This window comes from Lepidochelys kempii, chromosome 12 (assembly GCF_965140265.1).
Source record: "Lepidochelys kempii isolate rLepKem1 chromosome 12, rLepKem1.hap2, whole genome shotgun sequence".
NCBI lineage: Eukaryota > Metazoa > Chordata > Testudines > Cheloniidae > Lepidochelys > Lepidochelys kempii.
Genome location: NC_133267.1, coordinates 2,243,599 through 2,258,907, shown reverse-complemented (window position 1 = coordinate 2,258,907; position 15,309 = coordinate 2,243,599). Strand labels below are relative to the sequence as shown.

The 15,309-nt window shown below is 43.8% G+C and overlaps 1 protein-coding gene across 4 annotated transcripts in view; it reads left to right on the top strand.

Annotated features, from left to right (window-relative positions):
• Nucleotides 1-15,309, top strand: part of CTCF (CCCTC-binding factor) — a 58,972-nt gene that overhangs the window by 30,412 nt on the left and 13,251 nt on the right. The window contains exons 2-6 of one of the 4 annotated variants that reach the window (XM_073307147.1): nucleotides 5,060-5,306; nucleotides 8,814-9,603; nucleotides 10,326-10,496; nucleotides 12,265-12,398; nucleotides 14,433-14,553. In XM_073307147.1, the coding sequence (XP_073163248.1) occupies nucleotides 8,823-9,603; nucleotides 10,326-10,496; nucleotides 12,265-12,398; nucleotides 14,433-14,553 (1,207 nt within the window). In that variant the 5' untranslated portion in view covers nucleotides 5,060-5,306; nucleotides 8,814-8,822. Of the gene's footprint in view, nucleotides 1-5,059; nucleotides 5,307-8,810; nucleotides 9,604-10,325; nucleotides 10,497-12,264; nucleotides 12,399-14,432; nucleotides 14,554-15,309 lie in introns of all 4 variants that reach the window. The other 3 variants (XM_073307146.1, XM_073307145.1, XM_073307144.1) reach the window with 3 other exon arrangements.

Here is a 15,309-nt window from a genome sequence, read left to right as displayed (position 1 = left end):
TTGTTTTTATTAAATACCTGTTAACAACACACACAAAATGCTTGGTGGAAAGGGAGATAAGAGTGCAGGGCAGTGTGGGCTCTCATAGTTATGTGTAAGTCCAGCTGTCATTTTAGGAAACTGTCCTGGGGTGGAGTGAATGGGGTACCAAGATATTCCAGGAAGTTACAAGGAATGTATCGGAGGAGTTTAGGGAGGGGCATGGACAGCAGTTCTATATTAACTGTAGGGGAGGGGCAAGCACACTTGTTCTGCCTGGAGTGTGATTAGTGACTTCAACATCTCTGTTTGCTCCTCCGTCACTTTTATCATCTGCTCCTAGCACTTTACAATGCACTCCTCTCTCTCTTTTCTGTCCTGCCTTTCTATTTTAAATTTTTCCTTCAGGGTCTCTCTCCACTCCCTGTATTCTCTTTTTTTGGCCTCTGAGAATTGGAGCACCTCTCAGAACTCCCTCCTTGCTCCGCCTTGGTCGCAACCTTATCTGGTAGAGGCTCTCTGCAGGTGTGTAGGGGGTTCCCCTGAAGGCTACATCTAGAGAAGCACAACAAACAATACACAGAAGCATGATTGTTAGTTCAAACACATCATTGAATCATTATAGTAAAATACACCTATTTTAATATAGAGATCACTTTCTCTCTCTCTTGGCAAGCACGCATGTTGGCGAATACACTAAACACGGTGAGTTTGGCCCCAGGGAGGAGTAGGTTGGGCGTTCAAGATGGGGCAAAGGGTCTAGGTGGTTTTTTTAAGGGGATCACTGCAGGTGACTAGGGATAATTCTGTTGCCATTTTCCACAGGCGGGGGTCATTGAAGCTGATATCTCACTTCTAAGAGGTAGCAAGAGTGCATCTCTTGCACGCATGTGGCTGCAAACCCGGTCCCTATGCTGGTCGCCCATTTTGGTTCCTGCACAAGTACATTAACATACAGTTCCGCCACACTGCTTAGCTGCACAGGAAATGTGGAGCACACTCAAACACTGCTAGTCTTGTACATTTCTATCCCTTCACCCACTTCTAGAATATAGTGAGCAAATGACAGTACTACCTCATATAACTGAGCAGCATCAACTCGAAAATATCACTTACCAGGACTCTCCTCTCCTGCACTGGTGAGACCTCACCTGGAATACTGTGTGCAGTTCTGGTCTCCCATGTTTAAGAAGGATGAATTCAAACTGGAACAGGTACAGAGAAGGGCTACTAGGATGATCCAAGGAATGGAAAACGTGTCTTATGAAAGGAGACTCAAAGAGCTTGGCTTGTTTAGCCTAACCAAAAGAAGGCTGAGGGGAGATACGATTGCTATCTATAAATATATCAGAGGGATAAATACTGGAGAGGGAGAGGAATTATTTAAGCTCAGTACCAATGTGGACACAAGAACAAATGGATATAAACTGGCCATCAGGAAGTTTAGACTCGAAATTAAACAAAGGTTTCTAACCATCAGAGGAGTGAAGTTCTGGAACAGCCTTCCACAGGAAGCAGTGGGAGCAAAAGACCTATCTGGCTTTAAGATTAGACTCGATAAGTTTATGGAGGAGATGGTATGATGGGATAACGTGATTTTGGCAATTAATTGATCTTTAACTATTCATGGTAAATAGGCCCAATGGCCTGTGATGGGATGCTAGATGGGTGGGACCTGAGTTACTACAGAGAATTGTTTCCTGGGTATCTGGCTGGTGAATCTTGCCCATATGCTCATGGTTCAGCTGATCGCCATATTTGGGGTCAGGAAGGAATTTTCCTCCAGGGCAGATTGGAAGAGGCCCTGGAGGTTTTTCGCCTTCCTCTGTAGCATGGGGCATGGGTCACTTGCTGGAGGATTCTCTGCTCCTTAAAGTCTTTAAACCACGATTTGAGGACTTCAGTAGCTCAGACATAGGTGAGAGGTTTTTCTTGGGAGTGGGTGAGATTCTGTGGCCTGCCTTGTGCAGGAGGTCAGACTAGGTGATCATAATGGTCCCTTCTGACCTTAATATCTATGAATCTGTGTGTGCGAGAGACGGACTGCTGGGACTAGCTAGACTCCTCCAGAGTGGAAAAGAGGTCCTGACACGCCACACCACCAGACAACCCGGCCTTGTGCTCCACATGATCCTCCAGCTCAACCTCCTGTACACTGTCTGCCACCTCTAGCCACACCGAAGTATCCACAGAGCTGATGGAGGTGGGGTCACTGCAAAGGATGGAGCCCAGCTCCTTATAGAAGCAGCAGGTCTTCAGTGCAGCACGAGAGTCACAGTTTATCTCCCTTGCCTTCTGGTATACTTGCCTCAGCTCCTTCATCTTTGCACAGCACTGACATGTGTCTTGTTTGTAGCCCTTATCCAGCAAGACATGAGAAATCTGCCCATATAGGTATCAAAGGTCCTACGGTGGAACTGGGACTGCACAGCTGCCTCCCCCCACAGTGCAAGCAGATCCTTCAACTCAGGTGCGCTCCAAATGGGAGAGCATTTGCTGCGTGGAGCCATCATGGGCAGCTGGGAATATGCGATATGAGTCCTCCATGCCGAGCAAACAGGAAGTGGAATCTCAAAAATTCCCGAGCTTTTAAAGGGGAAGGGGCGGATGCCTGTGTACCTGGGTGCAGAGCAGTGGAGTTCAAACTGCTTAGCAGAGCTGTCAGAACAGGCATTACCAAGCACAGTGTCTACAGTGACACTTCGTCCATATAACTTTGCTGTAAAAAGCTCTACGCCTCTCTTGAGGTGGTTCTATTTTGTCAGCAAAGCAGGAGAGTTTTCTCAGCATTAGTGTTTATACCTCCACTGTTTTGTTGATGAAAGCTGATTTGTCAACAAAACTGTCCTGTAGACAAGGCCTTAGTCACTCTTGGCAACTTGCCAAGAATTTTGAAGCAGCAAAGGTACCAATCAAATAGTTCTATGTACATGTAAGATTTCCCATTACAGTGGTCATTGAACTGGATTAGTTCATGGGGTTTTCTACATAATCTTGTATCATGCTGTAAGAAGCTTTGTGATAGGTAGAGCATAGTTTAAAAACAAACTAAACTTCCACCCTAAAATGCTTAAGTACAAATTAAAGGTACAGATGGAACAGATTGATTTGTGCTCATTTTACCCTAAGTCTAAGTATTTACAGGAACACAAACTAGTAAAAACAAGGAAACTCTTAAGTTAAATGTCGGGGTAGAAGGGAAAGTACCATGTGGCCTAGACATAATGGGTATTCCTCTAAACAGTTATGTAATTTATTATGTTTCTTGGTACTGGAAGACATGGCACTTTTCTCCCACACAAACATGGATTGGACACATTCTTCTTTTACGCCTGGTCTGCGCTACAGAGTTAGGTCAACGCAAGGCAGCTTATGTTGACCTAACTCTATAAGCATCTACACTAAAATGTCACTCCCACCAATGTAACTCGCCCTTTACGCCGACTTAGTAAGTCCACCTATGTTTAGACACTTGTTACTTACATTGACTTTAGTGGCCTCCAGGAGGTTGTCCCACAATGCCCCATCGTGACCGCTCTGGTCACCATTTTGAACTCTGCTACCCAACGACCAGGTACACAGATACATGCCCCTACCCTGTTAAAGCCCTGTGAATTTTTGAAATTCCATTTCCTGTTTGCTCGGCATGGAGAGCTCACCTAGTGCCTGCCCAGCTGACCATTCAGGCTACACACTGCAGACACGCTCCTGCCTGGAGTACACGGGAGGTGGTGGATCTCCTGGGTCTGTGAGGAGAAGAGGCTGTGCAGGCACAGCTCCGATCCAGACGTAGAAACATTGATATTCATCTTTATCAGTTCACAGCATAGGCTGGCTGGGTCTGACGTCGTCATTCAGAGCAAAATAGCAATAGGTGCTTTTCCAGTGTTGTATCAGAACACACACACAGCACTCGTTGTCAGGGTCATACTGGGGTGCAAAAAAGGGGGGGGGGCAGGCAGGCAGAGCACACTACAACACCACACACTAGAGCAACACACACTACTGCAGCTCACTATTAAATCAGTCTTTCAAAACCCCCCTGAGCCGTACAGCTCCCTGTTGAGCTTTTCTTATAGCCCTGGTAACTGGCTGCTCACTTCCACCCTGCACCCCAGCGGATGCTTTTCCCTCTTTGTTTCACAAATACTATGACACACAGAGCAGGCATCTATAGCCATTGGGATTTTTTTTCCCCCACTGAGTTCTAATCTCTAGGCAGCACCAGCAGCCTTTCAAATGGCCATAGGCACATGCAAGTGTCCTTCTGAACCACCGCAGCCTGTAGATGAAGCGCTCCTTGCTGCTGTCAAGGTGGCCATGAGCCTTGGGAGTAAAGGATAGGCTGGGTCTCCCAGGATCACTACTAGCATTTCAACATCCACAATGGTGATCCTCTGGTCTGGAAAGAAAGTCCTGCTTGCAGCTTTCTGAACAGGTCTGTGTTCTTAAAGATGCGTGCATCATGCACCTTTCCCTGACCATCCCACATGGATGATGGTAAAACATCCCCAGTGATCCACCAGTGCTTGCAGTAACATAGAAAAGTATCCCTTTCTGTTGATGTACTCTGTGGCAAGGTTGTTTGGTGCCAAAATAGGGATATGTATGCCAGCTATTACCCCACTGCAGTTCAGGAACTCCATTGTTGCAAAACCATCCACTATGTCCTTCACATTGCCTAGAGTCATAGTCCTTTGTGATGAATGGCCCCGCACACTTGCATCACAGCAACCCCCATGATGGATATCCCAACTCCAAATTGATTCCTGACTGATCGATAGCAATCTGGTGTTGCACACGTCCACACAACAAATGCCACTTGCTTCTCTACTATCAGTGCAGCTCTCATTTTGTCACTACGCCAGAAGGCTGGGTCGAGCTCTGCACACGCTTTCAGAAATACGGTCTTGCACATCTGAAAGTTTTGCAGCCACTGCTGGTCATCCCATACCCGCATAACAATGCAATCCCACCAGTCAGTGCTTGTTTCTCGGGTCCAGAACCAGGGCTTCACTGTCTGCGGCTGCTCCATGAATGCCAATAACAAATGTGAATTGTTTCTTTCTGTGTCCCACAGCAAGGCAGCCTCCAAGGAATTTTCTTGTTCTGCTCAACTTCTCTGGCGGCTCTACAAATACTGCAGGATCAGGCTCGGTGTGCTCACAATACTCATCATAATAGTACAGAGCTGTGCAGGATCCATGCTTCTCACAGAGATGGCAGACACACAACCTTGTGGGGCTTTTGAAAAGAAGTTCAAAACATTATGAGATGTTGAAACCATGTTCCCAGTCACCCCTGCATGATTTGTTTGCCCCCTTGAGGTATTGCAAACCCTTCCCAAAACACCCTGTGCTAGATGGTGGCAAGTTGAGTGGCATAGCTATGCCACGGTGCACTGCTCTCTCTGTCAGCGTAAGCGCTGCTATTGAGGATGTGCACCACCGACACAAGGAGCGTAGTGTGGACGTGCAGAAGCAGTTTTATTACTGCAACAGCTGTACATTGATGTAACTTAAATTGACTTAATTTTGGAGTGTCCACTTTCCCTTAGTCAGTTTCTCAGCCTTTGCTTTCCTGGAAAGGGGTGGTGGATAATAATGTTTACCTGTAATATTTGTAGTAAAGAAAGAGGAGTTGAAGAAATACATGCATCTTGGTTTTCTTCTTGGATAGTAAGTACAAATGGAACAGAGGCTTCTGTTGATGCAATATTACACTACTCAGAAGGCAGTGAGGTCACTTAGTAAGTTTTTGGACTGTTCCTTATTTACACATAGATTTACAGGACTTTTGTGCAAACTTGTATTCTACCCTAATGCATTAGAATAAATTCAACTTGTGAATACATACAGTTTAATTAACCCTAAGGCACTTACTCTATTTCTTCTTTTTTTCCTATTCCTCTGTCCTCCTATCATGCTTTTCTGCCCTGCTCTGCTTACCCAGTTCTCACTTAGAGAGTGATGCCTCCTTTTATCTCTTAACCTTCCATGTCCCTACCCAGATACCTGGGATAAATGGTGATTAGAACAGCAGTTCTCAACCAGGGGTCTGGGGACCCTTGGGGGGGGGGGTCACAAGCAGGTTTAAGGGGGTCTACCAAAATAAACCAGAGATCAGGGCAGACGTCAGACCTGTGGAGCCCAGGACAGAAAGCCGAAGCCTGAGCCCTACCGCCTGGGGTTGAAGCCCAGGCTCAATCTCCACCACCTGGGTTTAAGCCAGATCCTGAGTTATTTAGCTTTGCCGGGCCCCCTGTGGCATGGGGCCCCAGGCAATTGCATTGCTTTCTACCCCTAGCACTGGCCCTGGCTTTTTTATCTACTAGATGTGCAGAAAAAACATGGTTGTGCCACAGGTGGGCTGTGGAGTTTTTATTGCACAGGGGCTCAGAAAGAAAAAGGTTGAGACCCCCTGGATTAGAAGACAGTTTGCCCAGGCTCTTACACCTCCACTGTGGGGTAAAGACACAGCTCTGTTCTGACCCCCTGCAGACTGCCAGTCAGCATCAGGCACTCAGGTCTCTCTCAGATGTTTGTCCATGTGGGCTACTGTACAGTGAACTGCTGATTGGTGTTAGGAAAGAGGGAAGTGGAAGTATATATGAAGCAAAATATCAGTACTTCTGGTATTCAGTGCCCCCTGGAGACTGCAACTTCTGTTTGCAAGAAACATTCTGAAAGTCAAAGGTTATGCACCAGCAGGTGAACCATAGTTTGAGCAGACCATGATGTTGATACATTGTCAAAGCAACAAGTGCTTAGAGAGAATAATCAATAGACCCAAAAAAGGAGGAACGTCTGAAGATGCAATAAAATAGATGTGAATAGAGGCAAGCAGTGTGTGTGTAGTGTGTGCACACATAATATGCATGTATACACAGATTTTTTCAAAATGGATAGAGAAAGTTAATCTAAATCATACTTAGGCAACTGTTTAAGTGGTTTGATATTCAGAGGTGCTGAACAATTCCCGTTGAAATCAAATAGGAGTTGAATGTGCTCAGCACCACTGGCAAGCAAGCCACAAATTTGTGCCTTTTACCCAAAATAAAAATGTGTCTAATATGCTTTGCATTTATTTTACAGTCTTTCATCTTTAGTGTCCCAAAGCTCTTAACAAATCTTGCCACCTTTGTAAGCCCCAAATTAGCTGGCTTCACTAAGTGTAGGGTTTTTAAATACTCTAAGAGATGCTTTGGTCTAGTGTTGGGGGTCTCATCTCAGAGATCAGAATTCTGATCCTGATTCGTGGCTTCATATGGAAACTAATTTAAACTTTGACCCTATGTTATCCCACCTGTAAAATGGACCCATGCATGCTCTCTCAAGACTGAGGGGTCATTTTACCTGATTCTGGAATTTACTTTCCCTTTTCTAAAGGAGAGCCCTAGCTGATTCATTGGTAGATGAATATAGTCAGTGTGACCATGATTTTTCTCCATTGACTTTGACAGAGATTTGTTTCCAAATAATGGCAATTTCTTAAAAACCGTAAATTACTATTTCTACTCTTGAAAACTACCTTGTGCACAAGCCATTGTCAAAATCTACCAATGCTTGAAATTTTGTATTCTAGTGAGTTTTTTAACAGAGCAATATTGGACAAAAATTTCAGAAAGGAGCTATGTTTACATAGACATTTTTATTTTAAAAAATTCTGAAATGTTCTTGTTGCCAACAAGATCTAGCTATAAACATTTTGAAACCATGACATTATCTGTTTAGTTACAAGGGGAAATCAAAATCAGCGTTCTGCTATGACTGGTGGCAGCCTTAAGCATAGAAAAGCGAGCACCTCTCCATTATAAACCCCTAGAACTCCAATCCTGCAGCTTCAAAAATGCAGGCCACTTGAGCCAAAGGAAGATGTTAGCTGTAGAAGATCCTTGTGTTCTTGCTAAGCTGCAGCTGGCCAGTAGAGGGCAATATGCACAAATGCATGTAGTTTCCAGTTTCCACTGAAGTCAGTGTCCAAAACATCCCTTTACATTAACAGGAACAGGATTGGGCCCCCAAACGATTCATAGCAAATGTTACTAAATCATCTGTTTTCTTTAAATATGGTTGCATATGAATTTTTACAGAGATTGAACGACGTGGACCATAGTAATTTTTTTTTTTTTTTTTGAGCTAGAGAGAGACAAATGTGAATTCATCAGAATTTCATTTGGGGTATTTTTTTTTTTAAATGACTTGTAATTCTCAGACAGGTTGCACTTTCTTCAGATTTTGCAGAAACATCTTCTTTCTGTTTTAAGAATAAATCTTGCAGTTTTAGGACCAAATAAAATTTCCAAGTCTGTAATAAAAGCTTGCTACAACCGTATTGTTGTTACTTTATTTTCATGCTTTCTAAAAATCAGTAGTTCAGGATTGCCTTTGTGATATTGCTGGCAACTGTGTAAAGTGAGACTATAAGATGCATAAGCAATAATTTATGAGCAATGAATAATACCAGCGTACATCCTGCCTTTGGGATTTGTAGATTTTTTTTTTTTTTTAAGTATGAAGTAGGAAACGTGATATCACTTAATCTCTCCTCCCCCTATCCCTTCCTTCTGTGAAACTGACACAGTAGTTGTTTCACTTCAGATTGTGTTCTACTACTACTTTGGTATTAAAGCTATGTTACCAACAGTAGGTCAATAGAATGTGAATCCAAAGTTCTGCTTTGTTTCCATGTTAGAATGTCAGTGAATGTAATGGGTCCCTTTTGTCTGACCATTTGTCTTCAGTCTGAACTTCTGTCCCATCAATTTGTACTGCTTGTTGTCAAAACAGTCATCTAAGTGATCCCGTAAAATACTTTTCTTGTTTCTACAGCAGGAAGGAAAAATGGAAAGCGAGACAATCGAAGCTATCGGGGAGGAGTCTGAAACTTTCATTAAGGGGAAAGAAAGAAAGACCTATCAAAGACGTCGTGAAGGTGGGCAGGAGGAGGATGCTTGCCATATGCCACCGAACCAGGCAGATGGGGGCGAAGTAGTGCAGGATGTCAACAGTGGCGTGCAAATGGTGATGATGGAACAGCTGGATCCAACGCTTCTTCAGATGAAGACTGAAGTAATGGAGGGCTCAGTGGCTCAGGAAGCAGAGGCCACGGTAGATGACACACAGATAATAACACTTCAGGTTGTTAATATGGAAGAGCAGCCTATAAACCTTGGTGAGCTTCAGCTTGTCCAAGTACCCGTTCCAGTGACTGTACCCGTTGCCACTACTTCTGTGGAAGAGCTTCAGGGAGCCTATGAAAATGAGGTTTCCAAAGGAGGCCTGCAGGAGGGAGAGCCTATGATCTGCCACACGCTCCCTTTACCGGAAGGGTTCCAGGTAGTCAAAGTAGGTGCAAATGGGGAGGTGGAGACACTAGAACAAGGTGAACTTCAGCCACAGGAAGATCCCAACTGGCAGAAAGATCCAGACTATCAGCCACCAGCCAAAAAAACAAAGAAAACCAAAAAGAGCAAGCTCCGCTATACGGAGGAAGGCAAAGATGTGGATGTGTCTGTGTATGACTTTGAAGAGGAGCAGCAGGAGGGTTTGCTGTCTGAGGTTAATGCAGAAAAGGTGGTGGGCAACATGAAGCCCCCTAAACCAACAAAAATCAAAAAGAAAGGTAAATTAACTATTCTTAAGTAGCTCTGTTTAAAATGTGTTTGTCACAATGGGAACTTACGGAAGGGCTGGAAAAAATGACACGCTCAGCTAGACTGTATTGGGACTAAAGCCCTTGTGTTAGTAAAAAAAATTTCTTCTGTTATTAAAGCCATAAGTAGAAGCTCTCTGTTCTTCCATTTTCAGAGTAACCTTCATCTTCTGTTCCTGTGCTACGTAGCTGTTTACTTTGCTTTGAATATGATGCTTTGACGTTGTTGCTACTGTACAACTAGACTACAAACTATATTTCACTGGATCATGTAGATGTTTGTTTCCGAAATTTTAGTATTTATCAACAGTTTTATACCAAATGATAAAAACCCAGAAACTGTGTTGTTGTTTTATTAACCAATTACCAGATAGAACTGACAGCAAAAGAATTCAGTGTTTGTGTTTGATTTTCTCTTACTATAAATCTTGATTATTAATGATGGGAAAGCCTTTTGTCTTGTGAGGACAGCGCAGGAAAGAAAATGATTGACATGCTAATTAAAATCCTAAAACAATAGCTTATCACTGCCTTCTATTTCTAATAGAAAATACAGTTCAGTTGCACAAGATTACTTTCCATGTAACAGTTTCATGGAACAAGGGAAAACTATTGGAATCTTGCACCTAACGTAGTATACTGCAGTGGAGAACGGGGCTGATTAGAGTAAAGCTGGTTTGCTTTGTGGCCAGGTGTAAAGAAGACATTCCAGTGTGAGCTGTGCAGTTATACTTGTCCACGTCGTTCTAACTTGGACCGCCACATGAAAAGCCACACTGATGAAAGACCACACAAGTGCCATCTCTGTGGTAGAGCTTTCCGGACAGTCACGCTGCTGAGGAACCACCTCAATACTCACACAGGTATTGTATGCAGAGCTAATGCCGTACAATCAGTAAAGACAATGTTATAGTTACACTTCCTGTACAGTAGGAATTTTATAGGATTCACTCTTTCATATTAGTCCTTCTCTCCCTTGTATCTTCAAAATTTCTCCCATAGGATATTCCTGAAGGGAGAGGATTTCACAGTGCTGTTACCTCAGTGTTGCTGATATGAGCCCAATTAGCTTTGCTTTTTGTCTTGCTGAGCCAGTGGAGAAGCTCAGTGTGCACATGGATATAACTTGACAAATGGCCTGATCCAGCTCCCTTTGAAGCTATTGGGAAAAATCCCTTTGACTTCAGTAGAAGTTGATTCAAGCCCTAAGCTTACATCAGTTCCATGCTGATACTCCTCCTTGTGTGGAAGCAGGACAAGTACGGGGCCAAAGATGAACACAAGGGACAGAAACCCCCAAGAGAAGAGTGTGAGGGGGACTGTAAGGGTTCGGACTCACCCGGTGGCGCCTCCTGCTGGTCGTCCTTGGGAATTACTTGATTACGACCTTGGGAATTACGACTCTGGTCGTCCTTGATTTCTAGCCCAGAGCACCCTCCACAGGCCAGTGATCCGCCTTATCACTGGCCCCAGTCCCTCCCAGGACCCAGTGCCCTTGCCTTGTGTGCTGCCCCCTGGCAGTAGCCCCACTCCCTGGATCTCCCCACCCTGGGGAACCCTCACCCACTATCTCCACGTCACCTCAGTCATGGCTACTGCCTTCACTGTCTAGCCCCTGCACCCTGGGGCAGACTACAGTGTAAAAGCCAGTCATCACAGGCAACAAGGGGTTTGGGCTGGCTGCCTTTATCCGCCCTCAGGTTGCCCCTCTGCAACCCCAATACCTATATGGGCCTGGAACCAGGCCCTGCAGCGTTGCTGGCCTAGGGCTTCCCAGCTCCTGAGGCCTTTCCCAGGTGAGGTGAGGTGAGGTGAGGTGAGGTGAGGTGAGGTGAGGTGAGGTGAGGTGAGGTGAGGTGAGGTGAGGTGAGGTGAGGTGAGGTGAGGTGTCCCTGCCAGCCTGTCTCTTTCTAGCCAGAGAGAGACTCTGCCTAAGCTTCTGGCTCCCAGCCTTTATAAGGGCCATTTGGGCCTTGATTGGGGTGTGGCCCAGCTGTGGCTACTTCCCCAATCAACCCAGCTTCTAGCCAACAGCCCTCCACAAGGGCTGGCCTTTCAGCCCTTCAGGGCAAGAGCGGGTGACCACCCCGCTACAGGGACCAATACAAAATTATTATAAAGTTTATATGGGAGAGGGAAAAATAGAAATCAATTACTTAGTTTTGTTATAGAGGCTTCTTGAAGTACCTGCCTAATGGCGAATGGGAATGAGAACAAAAATAAAGCCACCACTCTCAACAAAGTGAGTGGATGGGAAAGATGTTTCCATATTCCCAATTTACTCTACACATAGAACACCTAGCTAAATGATTGGATTCTAGGAATAACCATGGGATCAGAAAACAAAACACTGTATTGTCTACCTATATATGTGGTCGTTCATTTAGCTAAATACATCCTTTTGATCATCCTCAAAATTTGTCAATCTCTTTAGTAATACGATGGCTGTTTTACACAAAAGTGGCAACTTTTCAGTTCAAGCACACAATATTTGCCATAGTATCTCAGGTTTTTCAGATTATGAATCCAAAGTTTCTAATTTATAAAAGCGAAGCTAGCATGCGTTTGTTTTCATTGGCTCATCACTCAACTTTAATATTTTCCCCCTCCTTTCTGGCTATACACATATAGGTACTCGCCCTCACAAGTGCCCAGACTGCGACATGGCCTTTGTGACCAGTGGAGAGTTGGTTCGGCATCGCCGTTACAAACATACTCATGAGAAACCATTCAAATGTTCGATGTGCGACTATGCTAGTGTAGAGGTACGTTTAGGTTAATCATTACCACAGAACCAACCATTCATGCCATACATGGCAAGGGTCCGTGTCAACAATTTGCATTAAAACATTTTATTTAGAGGAGTTAACACTTTGGCCATAAAAAGTGTCTTTGAGCAGAAATTTTGCTGTCTTTGAAAGCAAATGGTGAGATTTTTTTAAAAAATTAAAATAAAGAGAAATTGGTTTGTGGGTGGTATGCGCACAAGAAGTCTAGAGATTTTTCACTACCCTTTTTAATAATATAGTCAACATTCAGGGTTAATTAGCTAACTCCTGGGTGTAGGAGGTAACAATATTTTGAGATAAATGTACTTTAAGGTTGGCAACACCCTCAGATGTAAGAAATGTGCTCAGTCTTGTACCATGCACTTGTTTGTTAAGAAGAATGAGCATCTGCTGTCAAAATGAGTCATGTGTGTTTTGTTTTTTTTCCTTGCGTCTCTCTTCTCCAAAAATCTGTCTTTTCATTCAGAATTATTGAAAAGCTAACTGGGAGGCAGCTTCCTGGAATGTTCTTCTTTCCCTAATCAGCATTGAAGCTGAAGGAGCATTTTTAAAATAAACATAACTTTAAAAAGAAATTACTCATGCTGGGTAGTAGGGAGAAGAGGCTTAGGCAAGCTAAGGATCAGCATGGTTGACGGGAGTGGGACATGTGCAGTAATAGGTTGAGATGGTACAGGAAGAAAAAGAAGTGTGCATTTCAGTCTCATTGTAGTTGCCCCTTTTTGATTTGAGTGGTTAGCCAGGTTCAGGGTGTTGTGGGCACTCCGGTTAGGAGGAGAAAATTATGATGGGCATGTATTTTTGTGTTGACAAGTAGTGTACAAAGTTCTTTTTCCTTGAACTCAGGACGACCCAAACAAAAGAGATTCTTTTCTTACAGCCCCAAGCCTCTTTAGCCAGCACCACAAGCCCCCTCTTTAAGCTTCTGTCAGGATCTCAGATTCTCCAGGCTGTGCCTATTTTATTCTGTGTTGTCTCTGAGTCCTCCTTCTCTTACTCTCTCACACATTTCTGGGCAGCCTTGCATTTGTCTTTGGTTTGGGTTTGGAGACTGCTATTATTTCAGTCACTTCTTTACATTCATCCTGAATGAAAGATGGCGGTTATGCCTGATTCGTAACAGCAAGATTTAACCCAACCAACAGCACCGTCTAGGTTCTTTTGCTGTGCAGGTACTGTGAACTTTTAATCTGAGCTCTTTATGGATATGAAGTTCTGAGGGCTGCAATGAATGCAGTACAGTGATTTACATATTGTAGTTTAGGAGAAATAACCAGATAATCACTAAAAGAAAAGGAGTACTTATGGCATCTTAGAGACTAATAAATTTATTTGAGCATAAGCATGGTTGACGGGAGTGGGATATGTGCAGTAATAGGTTGAGATGGTACAGGAAGAAATAGAATAGAATAAGGGGGAGGGATAGCTCAGCGGTTTGAGCATTGGCCTGCTAAACCCAGGGTTGTGAATTCAATACTTGAGGGGGCCATTTAGGAATCTGGGCCAAAAATTGGGGTTTGGTGCTGCTTTGAGCAGGGGGTTGGACTAGATGACCTCTTGAGGTCCCTTTCAACCCTGATATTCTATTACATCTATTCTATTCTATTAGAAGTGTGCATTTCAGTCTCATTGTAGTTGCTCAAATAAATTGGTTAGTCTCTAAGGTGCCACAAGTCCTCCTTTTCCTTTTGCGAATACAGACTAACATGGCTGCTACTCTGAAACCAGATAATCACTATGCACATCATTCTCCTGAGCTAGCTTGTGCCGGATTTGTTGTGGGTCAGTAACCATGTAACACCTCCATACACGTTAGCTGAGGCTATTCCATTTCACATCTGTACTGATTCATGACATGGGCTGAACATTTTGGGTAATACAAGAAGTCAAAAACCCAGCAGAATACTTCAGTTTAAAAAACCCAAAACTTATCACTGAATTTCTTCGCTTGGATTTTGAAAGACTGTCTTATTCATCTGTGCTAACACCAATCATATTCTTGTATTTCAGGTCAGCAAGTTGAAACGCCACATTCGCTCTCATACTGGAGAGCGCCCATTCCAGTGCAGCTTGTGCAGTTATGCCAGCAGGGATACTTACAAACTGAAGAGGCACATGAGAACCCACTCTGGTATTGATTCCATGCTTGGTGAACGTGCTATTGGAGCTTCAGCACTGGGCATAGAGGCTCAGGAATGCTAACGTATGCTAGAGCTCTCAACGCACCTGTCACCATGAACCTGGCAAAATGAAAGATTGCTTCATGTTTTCATAGAAAAGGTGTAAAGTCTGTGAGAGCATGCACCCGGGTTTAGCATCTAAATCCATACATTGAAAGTTGTTACTGAATTGAGAAATGGGAGTTTGCTTGAGAAAGCCTGTCTTCAATTTTGTCACAGAAAACTAAAAATCTGTTTAGCAGAATGAGAGCTCTAGAATACAGGCATACCATAAAATAGAAAGGTAATATAAATCTCTGAACATCAGTATTTACCCCACTTTCAGTCTTCTCGCAGACATTCAGGGTCACACTTGTTCAATGTTTGGTACAGGAGCATTTCACTAAGTGAGTTTGTGGAAATCCCACGGATAATTGACAACAAACACTAGTGCAATACTAATCTTGCTGCTAAAGTGTGAAGGAAAAATGTCTTGTAAGTGTGTGTGTGTGGAGGGGGATATTGGCACTTGTGAAAGCAAAAATCTTAGTTCATGCCAGATCCTTACATAGAATCATAGAATATCAGGGTTGGAAGGGACCTCAGGAGGTCATCTACTCCAACCCCCTGCTCAAAGCAGGACCAACCCCCAGTTTTTGCCCCAGATCCCTAAATGGCCCCCTCAAGGATTGAACTCACAACCCTGGGTTTAGCAGGCCAATGCTATG